This window comes from Bubalus bubalis, chromosome 16, assembly GCF_019923935.1.
Source record: "Bubalus bubalis isolate 160015118507 breed Murrah chromosome 16, NDDB_SH_1, whole genome shotgun sequence".
Classification (NCBI taxonomy): domain Eukaryota; kingdom Metazoa; phylum Chordata; class Mammalia; order Artiodactyla; family Bovidae; genus Bubalus; species Bubalus bubalis.
The window spans coordinates 21,294,372-21,311,408 of record NC_059172.1 but is presented as its reverse complement, the minus strand read 5'-3'; the positions used below and the strand labels follow the sequence as shown (position 1 = coordinate 21,311,408).

At 37.6% G+C, this 17,037-nt stretch overlaps 1 protein-coding gene across 6 annotated transcripts in view; it reads left to right on the top strand.

Moving 5' to 3' along the window:
- The window catches only part of QSER1 (glutamine and serine rich 1), an 82,849-nt gene that overhangs the window by 25,039 nt on the left and 40,773 nt on the right, over positions 1-17,037 (top strand). For 3 of the 6 annotated variants that reach the window (XM_025266262.3, XM_025266261.3, XM_025266266.3), the window contains 3 exons: positions 5,956-6,068; positions 6,470-6,631; positions 9,555-13,250. In XM_025266262.3, the coding sequence (XP_025122047.2) occupies positions 5,956-6,068; positions 6,470-6,631; positions 9,555-13,250 (3,971 nt within the window). Of the gene's footprint in view, positions 1-451; positions 576-5,955; positions 6,069-6,469; positions 6,632-9,554; positions 13,251-17,037 lie in introns of those variants that run through there. The other 3 variants (XM_025266264.3, XM_045162921.1, XM_025266267.3) reach the window with 2 other exon arrangements.

Below are 17,037 nucleotides of genomic sequence, written 5' to 3'. Positions count from 1 at the left end.
TGTTTAATTCCTCTTCGCTTTCTACCATTAGGGTGATGTCATCTGCATCTCTGAGATTATTGGTATTTCTCCCAGCAATCTTGATTCCAGCTTGTGCTTCATCCATCCCGGCATGTCACATGATGTATTCTGCATAGAAGTTAAATAAGCAAGGTGATAATATACAGCCTTGATGTACTCCTTTCTCAAGTTGGAACCAGTCAGTTGTTCATGTTTATCAAGGTGTAATTCATAATAGCCCAAAAGTGGAAACAACCCAATGTCCATCTGTTGATGAATAAACAAAATGTAGTAATTGTGCTCTGTGCTAAGTTGCTTCAGTTGTGTATGATTTTTTGTGACCCTATGGACTGTAGTCTCTGTCCATGGGATTCTCTTTGCACGAGTACTGGAGTGGGTTGCCATTTCCTCCTCCAGGGGATTTTCCCCAGCCAGTTATTGGACCTGTGTCTCTTAGGTCTCCTGCATTGGCAGACGGTTTCTTTGCCACCTGGGAAGCCCAATGGAATATTATTCAGCCATTAAACAAAGTACTGATATGTTCATGTTGTAACAGGATGAACCTTGAAAACATGGTGAGTGAAAGAAGCCAGTCACAAAAGACTGTGTATAATATAATATGATTCCATTTATTTGTGATGTTGTGAGTGGGCAAATGCATAGACAGAAAAGTTAGTAGTTGCCAGGGGCTGGGTAGAGGACGATATACAGGAGGTAATGCTAATGGGACAGGTTTAGTTTTGCAGCACCGAAGTGTTCTAAAGTTGGATTATGGTGATGAGTGAATCACCAGATATTTAACCCCAAGTATTTAAAAGAACTCTGAAAAAATAAATAAATAAATAAAAGAACTCTGATTTGTACACTTTAAAAGGGTAACCTTTTATATATCAATAAAAGTGAAAGCGAAAGTTGCTCAGTCGTGTCTGACTCTTTGCCACCCCATGGACTATACAGTCCATGGAATTCTCCAGGCCAGAATACTGGAGTGGGTAGCCCTTCCCTTCTCCAGGGGATCTTCCCAACCCAGGTCTCCTGCATTGCAGGCGAATTCTTTACCAGCTGAGCCTCAAGGGAAGCCCATATATCAATAAAGCTGTCATTAAAAAAAAAAAATTAGAACAAAATATCAAAAATGAGATACTTAGGGATTTATACTTTAAAGAATTATACAGTAAATGCTACAAAAAAAATTCTAAGAATTAAAGACCAAAATAAGGAGATATACTCATCGATTAGAAGGCTCAGTACTTTTAAGATGGTAGTTTTCCCCAACTGATGTATAGAGTTCATGTACTATTTTTTTAAAAATTGACAACTGACTCCAAAATTTCTCTGGGAATATATCGCATGGCCAAAATAATTTTGAAAAATAACAAAATTCCAAGATTTGTACAACCTGAATCATTTATCAGACTGTGTGTTATTGACCTAAGAACAGACACTGATCATTGTAACACAGTAGTTAAGAACAGAACCACAACTATAGCTAGTTGACTTTTTTGGACATGGGTTCCAATAGGTTCTGTAGGTAAAGAATAATCTTTTTATTTTTTTCTTTTGCTTCACTGTGCAGTATCTGGGATCTTAGTTCCCCAACCAGGGATCAAACCAGTGCCTTCTGCAGTGGAAATGCAAAGTCTTAACCACTAAACTACAAGAGAAGTACCAAGAATAATCTTTTTGATATGTAGTACTGGCACAACTGGATATCCAAATTAAAAAAAAAGAATCCCATGCTGTACCTCATACCATGTGTAAAAATGAACTCCAAATGAATCATAGACCTAAATGGAAAAATTAATACTGTAAGACTTCTTGAAGAAAATATAAGAATACATTTTTGAGATATTAGACTTGGCAAAGATATCTTAGCTATGACATCAAAAGTACAATTCATAAAATAAAAAAGTTGTTTTGCTCTTCTGCAATTTTAGGGAATTTTAGGAAAATGAAAGCCACAGATTGGGAAATAATGTTTACAAAATATGTTTCTGACCAAGGATTTGGTTCCAGAATATATAGGCAACTCCTAAAACTTATTAATAAGAAAACAACCAAAAAAAGTTTGAGAAAAATAAGTTGAGTAGATAGTCTACCGAAGAAGGTTTCTGATGCTCAACATTGTTAGTTATTAAGGAAATACAAATTGAAATCACAGTGAGGTACCACTGCACACCAATTAGAATAGTAAAAATTTTTTAAAGGAAAGGAAAACAAAGAACTTACAATACTTAGTGCTGCCGAGGATGCAGAGTAACTACCAAACATACATCACTGATGGGAATGCAGAAAGGTGTAGCCACTTGAGAAAGCAGTTTCTCTAAGGTTAACCAAGTTTCCAAGCAACTCAGCCATTCCCCTCCAGTGGTGAAATGAAATGAAATGAAAACTTACATCCAGACTAGAACTTAGGTACATATTTTTAGCAACTTCATTCATAATTGCCAAAGCAGAAAAGAACTCAAAGGTCCAGGAACTGATGAGTGAATTTAAAACCACCAGCAACCTTTGGTACATCTATATCAGGGAGTCATACTCCACAAGAAAAAACAATGACTTGCTGGAAGTGGGCACGCTCTTTGCCTACAGAATGTCAGCTTTTTCCTTTCCAGTGCTTTGCGCCTTGCTGGGAAATTCTGAGAGTCAAGAGGAAGTCATCCGGGACATTGCCAGACAGCTTGCCCAAATAGCATATGGAATCTGCCCAGGGCTCATGGACGACCCGGCTGTACAGATTAGGAATGAGAGCCTGTCAGAGGAGGACAGGAGTATCTATTTGTTCAACAGATACAAAGATTTAGTTATGCAAGATGAGTAAGTTCATCGTTCATGAACAGATCTTCTGTACAACATGGTGCACGTTGTTAACAATACCGCATTGTGCGCTTTAAGTGGGCGGCTCTCATGTGAAGTGCTCTTACCACAGTAAAATCAGTTGGTTAGAACTTTAGCCTGGAAGAAAACATTCACAATACATATATCTAACAATATGGATCCAGACTATATTTTAAAAACATCTTAAAACCCAAGATCGCTAACAACGCAGTTTTTTTAAACAGCCAAAAATTTGGACAGACTTCACCAGAGAAGCTAAAAGAATAGTCACATGAGAAGATGCTCCTCATCATTAGTTATTATGAAAATGCAAATTAAAACACAGTGAGATACCACTTTACCTACCTAGAAAGGCTAAAATTCAGAAGACTGAAAAGATCACGTGACAAGGATGTAAAGCAAAAATGTAATGTTGATTAATAACTGATGCTAATGTAAAATGGTACACGTACCTACCTAACGACCCAGTAATTCCATTTCTAGGTATTTAACTTGAAGGAAAACATGCCCTCAAAAGACTCGCATACACATGTTCATAGCAGATTTATTCATAGTAGCATGTAACTAGAAGCAATCCACATGTTCATCTGTAAGTGAACGGATAAACATAATTGTGGTATCTTCAGATAATTTAAGCAAAAGGAATGAACTACTTATGTATGCAACAACATGAGTGAATCTCAAACATTATGCTGAAAGCTTTAAAAGCCCTGTACAAAAGAGTATAGACTATGATTTGGGACAAGCAAGCCTAAATTTTAGTAACATTAGGCTTCTCAGTAGTTATCTGGGGCCAGGAGAGAGATGAAAAATGGATTGACTGCAAAGGGACATGAGAAGCCTTCTGTTGTGATGGGAATGTTCTACAAGTTGGTTGGGATTATGGTTATACTGGTGTATACGTTTATCAACAAATGTGTACATACTGAATTGTACACTTAAAATAGGTGCACTTTATTGTATGTAAATTATATTGTACCTTAATAAGTTGATTTTAAAGTTTAAAATAGATTTTAAATAATCCTAAAATTGAATCTTCAAACTAAAGCAAAATCTAACTCCTATATATCTAATTAATAACATAGCCATACAAGTAATTTACTTAACTTTTGGATCAATATTCTAACTGTATATACTTAATGGGACATAATTTTTAGACAAAAATATATTGTGAACAAATACTTTTGCTTGATGGTTTTGTTTTTGGTAAAGGCTGTGTTAAAGTATTTTTGGATAAAGCTAATGAGTAAATCTGTGAGTGTAAACTGGGATTCTGACTGTAGGAAAAGGAAAATATGTGTGAAATGTAGGAAGATGAGGAATGCTATATTGGATTTGAGTGAAAGTTGTCATTCTGCACTCATCATTTTAAAAAGACATATATTTCTTAGCTTTGTCCACTTAAGGGGCCTAAAAGCAATGACACCTCAGGCATTGAATATACTTGACACACAGATCTTGGTTTCAGAATGTCATTGCCCACTAAAAGACTTCTTCTAGAAATGGTTGACTTCATGTCTGGTACAGAATATAAAAAAACAAGATGAACCTGAAACATCTTGTGCTGGAAGGTAAGAATGTGTCAGAGCACCATGGAGGACATGTGAAAAGGAAACAAGATTGAGGGGACAAAGTGAACTCTTATCATGTAGATAAGAGAGAGAGAAGGGGGAAATGCTCGTTTTTATAGAAGAATGCTAACTTTTAAATATTGAAAGTACTGTAATTAGAGCACTACTGTTCTAATCTCCAGTGTAATAATTAAAGATCATGAACAGTTGGTGTCTGAAACCATTAGCTGTTGGGACAAGGTATTGACACTGGCTTAAAAGTTAACACCTGCCAATTGTATATTAATTCTGAAGAGAAGAAATAACTACATTCAGAGGTCTGACAGCACCTTAACCACTTCAAATTTAACATTGCCAGTAATGAGACAAACTGAGAGTATGTGTGTCCTCATGAGATGCAACGATAATTACAAAGCATCTTTATGTACTTCTCATGAAGAAGCAATCAGACAAATCTGGTATTTGGGATAGTACAAGTACATTTCAAGTACATTCAACTGACTTGGATTCCTCAAAATAAAAAAAATCCATGTCATGAAGTCAAGGCAAAAGGGATCTGGAATTAGGGGCAGAGTGGAGACACTATTCTAAATGTAGAGACATAAACAAATATAATATTGAATTTTGATTGCATCCTACAAACAGCTTTAAAATTGTAAACATTTTGATAACTGAGGGAAATTGGAATCCGACCTCTGTGTTAATCACATGCAATAGTGACAGCATTAAGTTTTCTTCAAGTCTGGTAATGGTATTTGGTTATGTAGCTGAATGTCCTATTCCTAGGAGATACCACTGAATTATTTAAGAATACAATTTCATGACATCTGCAAGCTATTTTCAGGTAGATTAAAAGAAAAGCATATGTGTTATTTATAAAGATAAAACAAGTATAACAAAATGTTAGCAGTCTTCGAATCTTAAGTGACAGGTATATAGATTATTCCTTGTTCTATTTTGGTTTTTCTGTGGGTTTAAAATATTCAAAATAAAAATCAAGGGGAGAAAAATACCTTGTTCTGAATTACTCTCAAAATGTATAAGCTTGAAATTTTCGAGGAGAGTTACTGGGAGATAGTGTTAATTACCAATTCATTTGAACTATCTGATATTCCAGAGAATGTTAGAGGGACTTGAGAGATGATCTTGTCTGGGTCCCTTATTCATACAGGTGAAGAAATGAGTCTGACAGTAATAGAGTCACTTACTGAAATCATATGGTAAGCCAATAGTAGTTGTCCTATTTTCCAGGATATTTGTTGCTTTTCCCACTGTGCCATGTTATTATCTCTTCCCCTAAAAGGACTTTGTTGGAGATAAAGTTAAATTAAGAAAAATACAATGGATCATTTTTTCTTCCTAGTATGTCTTCAATAATTTCCCCTGCATTTTGACAGTGTTATGAGACCATGTTTGATCTCTTGATATATAGGTCAGGAATTTAGTGAAAGATGTATGCTTCTTTTGATAATTGCCTTCCTAGAATTCTTTTGATCATCTGGTTTGAGCCGTGTGTTTTTTGTCATTTATTTTTTTTATCCTCTAGTTTAAGCTATGAAGAAGGACATCCCTCAAACTCTGAAACAGACCTCCTTCAGAGACAGACTTTTGCAGCCTCTCATCAGCTTCCTGGATATGCTGCCACACCTCAGCCAACTGGTAAAAATTCTGCTGTGAAATATACCCTGAATCGGGGTGCATTTAGTGAATAAGAAGGAAAATCAACTTTCACATGTTGGGTTATGAAAGTGTACAGCACAGAATGGTTCCATGGGAAATGTTAGAATGAAAATGAGATTAAAAGCTTTGTCTTTTACTAATAGGAAATAGTTATATAGTTAATTAGTAGGGAAATCTTTTTTTCCTGCATCTCTATAGATTTTAAATTATAACTATGCTTAAGCAAATTTATACTTGTTTGCCATTCAAAATGAAGCAGTTTAGGGTTGTAGTACTTTGGGCCTCAAATTTCAGAGATTCCTTTTAAAAATAGCATCAGGAATATCCTTTTATGTTAATATATATTTTTACTTTGGGATACATTTTATCTTCAAATGTAGGTCTTTCTGGAATATTTGATACTAGTGTGAACAATGCCAGCACTAACACAAAAGAATCTTCAGTGATGAATTTTCTCTCTGCTGTTGAATCCCGAACTGCTCAGGCTGCTTCTTCAGGAACTACTCTTTTACCACAATTCAGGGCCCCATCCTGGCAGACAGGTGATTCTTTGTTTTCAGAATTTTTAAGTCCTATAGAAATCCTGCTAAAAATTCAATTTTTATAGTCTTGTCATGATGGTAGTGTGGCTGAGAGTGGTGTTAATTATTGATTTTCCAGTGAACTTTAAAACCTGGAATTTTTCACTATTTTAAAGTGGATAAAATTTAAGAAACTGTTACTAGCAGAAATTCAGTTTTAGCACTCTGTTGACAACTAACAAGTTGAAGAAGGTAGGTAATTGTTAAAAGGTAAATCCTAGATATAAAGTTTTTACCTGGCAATTTAAGTAGTCACTTATTTACTTGAGAGAAGAAAAGATTAAATTTCTTTTCCTTATCCCCCATTTTACCTTTATAGAGGTATAATTGACATATAAACTTGTAAGATATTTAGAGTGTACATTGTGGTAATTTGGTACATGTTTGCATTGTGAAAGAATTCCTCCATCTGGTTAATTAACACGCCTATCACTTTACATGTTTATCTTTTTTGGGGAAGTTGGTGAAAGATTAAGTTCTGTTTTAGTGCCTTCAGACTGGATAGGTGGTAGAGTAAAAAGCAACCTTAGAACTGATTTCATCATTAGTTAGGAAAGTTACCTTAAGTGAATGGAATAAGTCATTCTTTAATAAAAGCTAGCACAAATTGATGTTATTATATTATGTGCTTTTCTATTTTATTTTTCTTATTTCATTTTTCTGTTACCCCTTGAAATTGTTTGTGTATATTTTTATTTTTTGCAGGATGACAGATTAGTTTTTTTTTTTAAGGTTTCATCTTAAAAACTGTAGTTTTAAGTAATAGCTATTGGAAATATTTTATTATTCTGATGTAGATTCTATTAATACAGCTGTCTTTTCCGTATGTCTGAGAAACTTCTGCTTCTAAAGAAACAATGTGTTAGTATGGCATAAAACAATATTTTTTAAAAAAATTAAAAAATACAATAGCTTTATTTATTGCTTCCTGGAATAATTTTACATTACATATATTTAGTTAATTCTAAGCATTATTTATTGTTTCAAGAGTAACTAGATGTTTTCTGTCCTTGTAGTTGTAATACTCTTGATTGCTGCCCGTCTTCTGGGATCGTAGTTCCTCGACCAGTTAAACCTGGGCCCCAGCAATGAAAGATCGAGTCCAAACTGTTGGACCACCAGGGAATTCCCACTTTTTTGACATTTAATGGAAAGAAGTGAAAGAAGAATATTTTTGAAAAGGGCCAGAGAACCTTTTCCCCTCTATTTTTTCAAAATGGGGAAAAAAAAATTTTAATGGAAGCTCACTAAAAAAATACGTAAATAGGCTTAGAGATTGAACTTACCATTACAGGGGAAAGGCGTGGGGGTGGGGGTGGGGGAGGGATAAATTGGGAATTTGGGATTGGCATGTATACACTGCTATATTTAAAATAGATAACCAGGAAGGACCTACCATACAGTACAGGGAATGCTGCTCAATATTCTGAAATAACCTAAATGGGAAAAGAATTTGAGAATGAATAGGTACATGTATAACTGAATCACTTTGCTATACTCCTGAAACTAACACAACATTGTTAATCAGTTTTGCTCCAACATAAAAATTTAAGAAATGGAAACAATTAGGGCTTCCCTGGTGGCTTGGTGGTAAAGAATCTGCCTGCCAATGCAGGAGACATGGGTTTGATCCCTGATCTGGGAAGATCCCACATGCCGCAGAGCAAATAAGCCCGAGAGCCACGACTGTTGAGCCTGTGCTTTAGAGCCTGGGAGCCACAACTGCTGAAGCCCATGTGCCCTAGAGCCTGTGCTCCGCAACGAGAGGAGCCACCACAGTGAGAAGCCCACGCACGGCAACTAGAGGGTAGCCCTTGCTCCCCGCAACTAGAGAAAAGCCCACACAGCAGCGAAGACCCAGCACAGTCAAAAATAAGTAAATTAAGGAAAAAAAGAAACAGTTAAAAGGTATATAAAATGAAAAGTGTTAGTTCCTAACATAGTCCTGCTTTTTAGAGAAGAGTTAATAGTGTTTACTCTTTATTGATATCTTTGTACATCAAAACTTTTTTTGTATTTTCACCTAAGCAGTGTTATAGCAGCAGTATTATTAGGATATGCCATAATTATTTTACCAGTCTCCTGTTGATGGACATATAGGTTGTTTCTACCTGTTATTCACAATAACTGTACTGAGTATCTTGTTTGAATCTTTGTGTCCACTTATTTCCATAGGGTAAATTTCCATAGATCTAAATTTCTATAGGAACTTTTGGATCATAAAAGGTATACATGGTTTTACTTTGGCTGTAAGTGGCTAAACTGCTATCCTGAAATGTTAACGATCTCTTCTTGACAGTACTTCATTAATTTCTGATCAGCTTTTTGTGATAAGCGTGCATCTATTGTTATTGGAAGTTGTTCATAGGAAATCAAAACTTGAAATGCAAGGATTTTTAAAAAATACATGTATTTTGATGAAAGAAACTTTGCAGTGTTAACCTCACTATTAGTTTTAGATATATTTATTACATTAAATGTAGGGAATTTGGTTTCAGTTTTAATGTTATGAACATTTTAGTTTGTTCATTGGTGTTTTGCATGGGAATGTCAGGGTAAAGTAATCACTAAAGATGATATATATATTTAGTATTTTCGTAAGTTTCAAATGATTTATCTGACTATATGTATAATCTCATGTTTATATAACAATAATAGAAATGGATTGCTGATACCTTTGTAGTTTTGTTTTTGCCTTATAAAAACTAGCTATTTTGAAATGTATTTTTTAGAATTTCTATGCAGAACTAATTTGTCAGACTTTGCAGTTTTAAAGAGATTTTGATGGATTAAAGGTTATGTAAGTTTTATAAGTCTGAATTATGAGAACAGGTAGAAGTGTTTGTGCTATAGCTGCATAAGTGTATTTGTTTTCTTTTCACAGGTATGCATTCCTCAGCACCAACTGAGCTGTTTGTTACTGGACCTTTGCCAACCACTGGAACACTTCCATCCCCTGCCGTCCCTGCTTATCAGCATCCTACCACCTTCAGCAATAGAAACTTTGCTACCACCTCACCTTTGGTGCTTCAGGATTCAACTTTTAACACTACATCAAATGGAATTTTAAGTTCTCATGATCCTTTGCTTCAAATCAAGACTTCCCAGGGAACTGTTCCAACTGCTTTGACATTTGAGCGCCTGGGCAGTTCTGCGATAAGTAACAGCATACCACCTCAGTCTTCAACGTACCGCTCAGCTCAAGAGTCTGCACCCCATCTTTTACAACCTCAGTTTAGTTTGTTGCCTTCAGCACTTGGTGGAGCCCAGCAAACTCCTCAAGCCTACGGTTCAACTCTCTTTACTAGTCCTACTGCTTCCATTGAAAGAGCTCTTCTCCGAGAATGTAGTGTTATTAAACACCATCAGCGGCCTTCAGGTACCCAGTCTATTCAGACACAACTGACTGGTTCACAGCATTCCTTACACAGTTATCTATCAAATGCAAGTGGGGTTAATTTTCAGGAAACAAGCAGGCAGTCATCTTTATCCTGTAGCCCAATTGGAGAGTCTACTCAGGTGAGCAGTGGAGGATTGCAACAGAAGCCCTCCCAGGTCTCAGTGGAACTTGCTCAGTCCTATTCATCTGCAATTCCATCGTCAGGGTATCCTCCTACTGCAAAAGTAAAAAGCTGTTCTACAAAACAACCACTAGCATCAACCAAGTCCCCCAAACCTCCAAGTATAATTCCTCCTGTGCAAACACTAAGCTATTCCAAACCTTTACATAACCAGAGTTCTGTAATATCAGGCCAAGCACAAATTTATTCTACAGCGCAGCTACCAAGCCTTTTATCAGTTAGTCAGTCTCAAAATTATGGTTTAGTACAGCCACATAATGTGCCATCTATTGTTCATTCACAGGTTTATAGGTCCAGCAAAGTTGAGAAGTTGCCATCCTTGTATAAAACATTGACTTTCTCTGGCTCGTCTCAGACTATAACCTCTGAAAATTCAACACTTAATTATTCTTCTAATCAGCAAGAGGTGTTATCTTCGGTTACAAATGAGAATTACCCTGCTCCAACAAGAGATCCATCTTCAGATAGCCAGTCTCAGAGTTACTCATCTGGTCATTCTCAGGGTTTATCACCAGTTAGCCAGACACAGGTTAGTTTTTCATCTCAGTCACAAGTTTTGTCAGTTGTTAGTCCTTCAGAAAGCTATGCTTCAGGTCAGTCCCTCACATTAACAGCCCCTTCTCTTTCTTATTCTTCTGCCTCTCGGGCTCAGAATGTGCCAGATGCTAGTCCAACTCAGAATTTTATTTCTATGCATTCTTCCCAAAATGCTCAGACCCAAGGGTCATCATCTCCCCAGTCCCAAAAGTTTTTGCCTGCTGTCCAGTCATCATCTTTTGCGACCTCAACTCACTGTCAGACCTTACAGAATAACCTACCTTCCCCTGATCCAAAGTCTTACGCTGAAAGAAAACTTGACTCAAATGTTTATACACCTTCAAAACAAGAGGATGATTTTCCAATGCAAGACTTACAGGTATTACAGCCACAAGTATCTCTTGAGTCATCAACCTCAAGGATCTCTGATGGGGAAATGAACGTTCCAGAGTCAGCTTATAAGGTATCAAAGGCAGATGACCGATATTCTCAGAGCATAATCAGAAGTAATTCCTGTCTTGAAGATCAGGTGGTTGGTATTGCTCTACAAGGGTCTAAAAAAGAAGAAAACATAGTTGGTTCAATGTCACAACTTAACCAACAAATTGGCCAAGTCAATAGTTCTGCAACCCTTGATATTAAGAAGACAACTAATTTAATGCAAACTCCCCAAATACGGTTGAATACTAAAGACCTAAACCAGCAGCATTCTCTTATACAGAAGGTACATGAAGCCAAGGTCCAGGAGCAGCATGATCAAATAATTAATGCCTCATCTCAGATTCAAATTCCAAACAATGCTTTAGGGCACGGCCATCAGGCATCTCTTCCTAATACACATGTCCTTTTAGATTCTGCCTGTGATCTACAAATTCTTCAGCAGTCAATACTGCAGGCAAGTTTAGGACAAATAAAGACATCTTTACAAGTACAGCGTGTTCAAAGTCCTCAACAATTAGTGCATCCTTTCCTTCAAATGGATGGTCATATTATTCGGAGCAATGGCGAACATTCTCAGCAGCAACTCCATCCTCAAAATTCTGAAATTATGAAAATGGACCTTTCTGACTCTTCAAAACCATTACAGCAACATCTGACAACAAAGGGCCATTTTAGTGAAACAACTCAACATGATTCAAAGAATCATTTTGTTTCTCTTGGATCAGTATGTTTCCCAGAGGCAATGCTCCTCAGTGATGAGAGAAATATTTTATCAAACGTAGATGATATCTTAGCAGCTACAGCAGCAGCTTGTGGGGTCACACCTTCTGATTTCTCCAAGTCAACTTCAAATGAAACCATTCCTGCTGTTGACGATGGTGATTCTAAATCTCATTTTCAGCAGTCATTGGATGTTGGGCATGTGACATCAGATTTTAACTCCATAGCAGCTACAGTAGGAAAGCCACCAAATATAAATGATATTTCCTTAAATGGAAATCAAGTTACTGTAAACCTTTCACCAGTACCTACTCTTCAGTCAAAGATGACTCTTGATCAACAACATGTTGAAGTACCTGGTCAAAATAAAGCTTCTAAAGTAACTTCACCAGTGGTCGGACCAGGTCATGAAGTGCAGGAGCAAAGTTCTGGTCCATTCAAGAAACAGTCTGCAACCAGTCATGAACCTGAAGAAGACAGTGAAGTTGCTGTTGATAGTACATTAAATAATAACAGAAATCAAGAATTCGTTTCCAGTAGTAGGAGCATAAGTGGAGAGAGTGCTACATCGGAGAGCGAGTTCGCCTTAGGCGGCGATGACAGTGCTGTGTCGGCGAGCTCCTCTAGGAATACGCTTGCGGTGTTGGCCATGGCCCCGCCTGGGGAGACAGTCAGTGTCAAGATTGAAGAGGAAAACCAAGATTTAATGCATTTTAACCTCCAGAAGAAGAAAACTAAAGGAAAAGGGCACCCTAAAGAGGAAGACAACAGTCATCAGAAACAGCTGAAAAGACCTGCCCAAGGCAAACGCCAGAATCCAAGGGGAACAGATATATATTTGCCGTATACTCCCCCTTCCTCGGAAAGCTGCCATGATGGTTATCAGCATCAAGAAAAAATGAGACAGAAGATCAAAGAAGTAGAGGAAAAACAACCAGAAGTCAAAACTGGATTTATTGCCTCTTTCTTAGATTTTCTGAAATCTGGGCCCAAACAGCAGTTTTCCACTCTTGCTGTGAGAATGCCTAACAGGACTAGGCGACCAGGAACACAGACCGTTCGTGCATTTTGTCCCCCACCACTTCCAAAGACTGCAGCTGCGACCCCCGCACCTTTAGTGTCTGAGGCTGCGGCTCACAGTCCATCAGAAAAACTGGACAACGAGCTTAAAAACTTGGAACATTTATCTTCGCTTTCTTCTGATGAAGATGAGCCTGGAGTATGCAGTCATGATCTTTACAAAAGCAGCTCTACCACCTTAAATACTTCAGACGCTACTTCTGATAAAAAGAAGAAAACAGGTAAAGTTTTAAATTTGAAGTTCATAATTATGGCTTTCTGGGTTTTTTTTCTGGCTCTGGAACAAGTTTTATGCTTTCTTAGCTTGAAGCAAGTCTACAATTTCTCAAGACAATGCTTAGGCAGATATCTTAGACTTATTTTTTTAAATGTTCCCTGCCTCTAGGAAAGTTCTGAGTTTTAGACTGGGTAGTTCTGGGTTTTATTCAGCTTTTTGTCACATGCAACATAGTTTACATAGTGCACTATCCAGATTTTTCTAGTCTGAGACATCTTGAAGTGGCTCATGGATATGGGACATTATATTGTGGGCCATGTTATATATAAACTGGCATATTTTCTTTGTATGCTAATTTTACCTAAAAAATTAACATTTAGCTACTAAATTGGTTATTTTGTGTGCAGCATGCAGATTAATATAATTAAGTCAAAACTTTAAAAATTTTGCACTGGTTTCATACTATATGCCCAGATCCTTAGGTGTATGTTTCACTTTTCTCTGTAGCTAAGGGAGCATTTTAAGGAACTGTTTTGAGAAGCATTGTCTTATGTAAACAATTGTTAAGCAGTATAAAAGTTATTGTTTTAAAGAACATGCTAAGGAAGAAATAACAGTCAAATAGCTACCACCTCTGTGCTAGGAACTATTAGCAATATCGTGAGATGTGCTTTGTTATCTTCAATATACAGATGATATAACAGACTAAATGAATTGTCCGGGCCCATACAATTAGTAAATGACAGAGTTGGAATCCATATTCAGGTTTAAATCATACTCAGGTTTATCTGGTTCTAACATCTGTATTCCTGCCTACTGCTTGTGTATGAATAGAGAGTTAAACCTTGTTTTGTGATGTACTTTTCAGCTTCTCTACAGATTTGACCATCTTTTTAACTAATAAAGTGATATGAAACAGCCGGTATCCCAAATAATCTATTAACATAAATGTCTGCTAATATATTTGTCAGCAAAAGTTTTAAGTCTGCTAAAACATTTCTGAAGAATTCTCATTTTGTTATACAGGGAAATTAGCATACTGGAAAATTATTGTTAAAGTCAGAAAATAACAGATGTAGCTAATCACAGTAAGGTTTTACATTCTTCTCCCTCAATTCAGAATACTTTGCAATTATGTTATGTTCCCTCTTATGTTCTTAGAGCAAATCTTTTATAATCTCTGTTATAAAACATGAATCTAGAACTAGTTTTTTCTAGACGACTCTTATTATCTCATTTTTAGTTAAAACCACCACCATCAACCTGATCCTTATTAATAGATCTTTGAAGTTCTCCCTTTACGCATTGCCTCCTCTTCTGTGAGGACTCATCATCTCTTGCTTGGGCCTATTGCAACAGATTTCTCATTAGAATCCTTCCCATCAGTCTCTGCACCTGTCCATCTTCCATATTGTGATCACATTTATCTTTATAAAAAAGAAGAGTCAGTTCAGTCCAGTCGCTCAGTCGTGTCCAACTCTTTGCGACCCCATGAATCGCAGCACACCAGGCCTCCCTGTCCATCACCAACTCCTGAGTTCACTCAGACTCAAGTCCATTGAGTCAGTGATGCCATCCAGCCATCTCATCCTCTGTCGTCCCCTTCTCCTCTTGCCCTCAATCCCTCCCAGCATCAGAGTCTTTTCCAATGAGTCAGCTCTTCGCATGAGGTGGCCAAAGTACTGGAGTTTCAGCTTCAGCATCATTCCCTCCAAAGAAATCCCAGGGCCGATCTCCTTCAGAATGGACTGGTTGGATCTCCTTGCAGTCCAAGGGACTCTCAAGAGTCTTCTCCAACACCACAGTTCAAAAGCATCAATTCTTCGGCACTCAGCTTTCTTCACAGTCCAACTATCACATCCGTACATGACCACAGGAAAAACCATAGCCTTGCCTAGACGGACCTTTGTTGGCAAAGTAATGTCTCTGCTTTTGAATATGCTATCTAGGTTGGTCATAACTTTCCTTCCAAGGAGTAAACGTCTTTTAATTTCATGGCTGCAATCACCATCTGCAGTGATTTTGGAGCCCAGAAAAATAAAGTCTGACACTGTTTCCATTGTTTCCCCATCTATTTCCCATGAAGTGATGGGACCGGATGCCATGATCTTTGTTTTCTGAACGTTGAGCTTTAAGCCAACTTTTTCCCTCTCCACTTTCACTTTCATCAAGTGGCTTTTTAGTTCCTCTTCACTTTCTCCCATAAGGGTCATCATCTGCATATCTGAGGTTATTGATATTTCTCCCGGCAATCTTGATTCCAGCTTGTGTTTCTTCCAGTCCAGCGTTTCTCATGATGTACTCTGCATAGAAGTTAAATAAGCAGGGTGACAATATACAGCCTTGACGTACTCCTTTTCCTATTTGGAACCAGTCTGTTGTTCCATGTCCAGTTCTAACTGTTGCTTCCTGACCTGCATACAGATTTCTCAAGAGGCAGATCAGGTGGTCTGGTATTCCCATCTCTTTCAGAATTTCCCACAGTTTATTGTGATCCACACGGTCAAAGGCTTTGGCATAGTCAATAAAGCAGAAATAGATGTTTTTCTGGAACTCTCTTGCTTTTTTAGTTGCTCAGTCATGTCCAATTCTTTGCGACTCCATGGACTGTAGCCCACCAGGCTCCTCTGCCCATGGAATTCTTAAATCAATTATTAATTCTCTGCTTTTGAAATACTTCTTGGTGCTCCATGGAAAAAAATTAAAATAATGTGTAAAAGTTCTCCCTTTCCACGTTTCACTCTTTGCTCACTCTTGCCACTTCCCCTCTTCTGTGTCAGCTGAGTTTCTCATTGTTCCTTGGACCTGTGAGCGCCTTTCAGAATCAAGCTCCTTTTGAACAGGTTTTTCTCTCCCTGGGTCCTCCTCAGTTTTTTAGTCCAGTAGATACTTTTTGTTCTCCTTGAAGACCCTCTTCAAAATCACTTTGTGAAAGTTAACTCCTGGCAGAATTAGTGCTCATATCCTCTAAATTCCCACAGGTCTTAAATCTTTCTAAAGGGTAAAAGTTTTAAATTTCAACAAGTTCTGACTTATCCGTTTTTCCTTTTATGCTTTGTGCTTTTTGTATCCTAAGAAATCTTTGCCTAACCCATAGTCATAAAAATTTTCTCTTGATTTCTTCTAGGAATTTTAAAGTTTTGCATTTTGTATTTAGGTCTGCTGCTGCTGCTGCTGCTAAGTCGCTTCAGTCGTGTCCGACTCTGTGCGACCCCATAGACGGCAGCCCACCAGGCTCCCCTAGGATCCCTTTTAATTTGGGGGATGGTGGTATAAGATGTGAGGTATGGGTTGAAGTTTTGCACATGGACGTCCAGCTTTTCCAACACATTTGTTGAAAAGACAATCCTTTCTCCATTGATTGCTTTTCACATCTTTGTCAAAAATCAGCTGACCATGTTTGTCTTGTTTTTTAAATTATGTAGGTTTTGGGTCCCTCAGTCATGTCCAACTCTTTGTGACCCCCATGGACTATACAGTCCATGGAGTTCTCCAGGTCAGAATACTGGAATGGGTAGCCTTTCCCTTCTCCAGGGGGTCTTCCCAAGCCAGGGATTGAACCCAGGTCTCCCGTATTGCAGACGGATTCTTTACCAGCTGAGCCAAAGGGTACTTTGATAAGTGTGACACTGTCTTAATTGCCATACCACTGTGTGCTTAATCTTTCAGTCCCATGAACTGTAGCCTACCAGGGTCCTCTGTCCATGGGGATTCTCCAGGCAAGAATACTGGAGTGGGTTGCCATTTCCTTCTACAGAGGATCATCCCAATGCAGGGATTGAACTCGCATT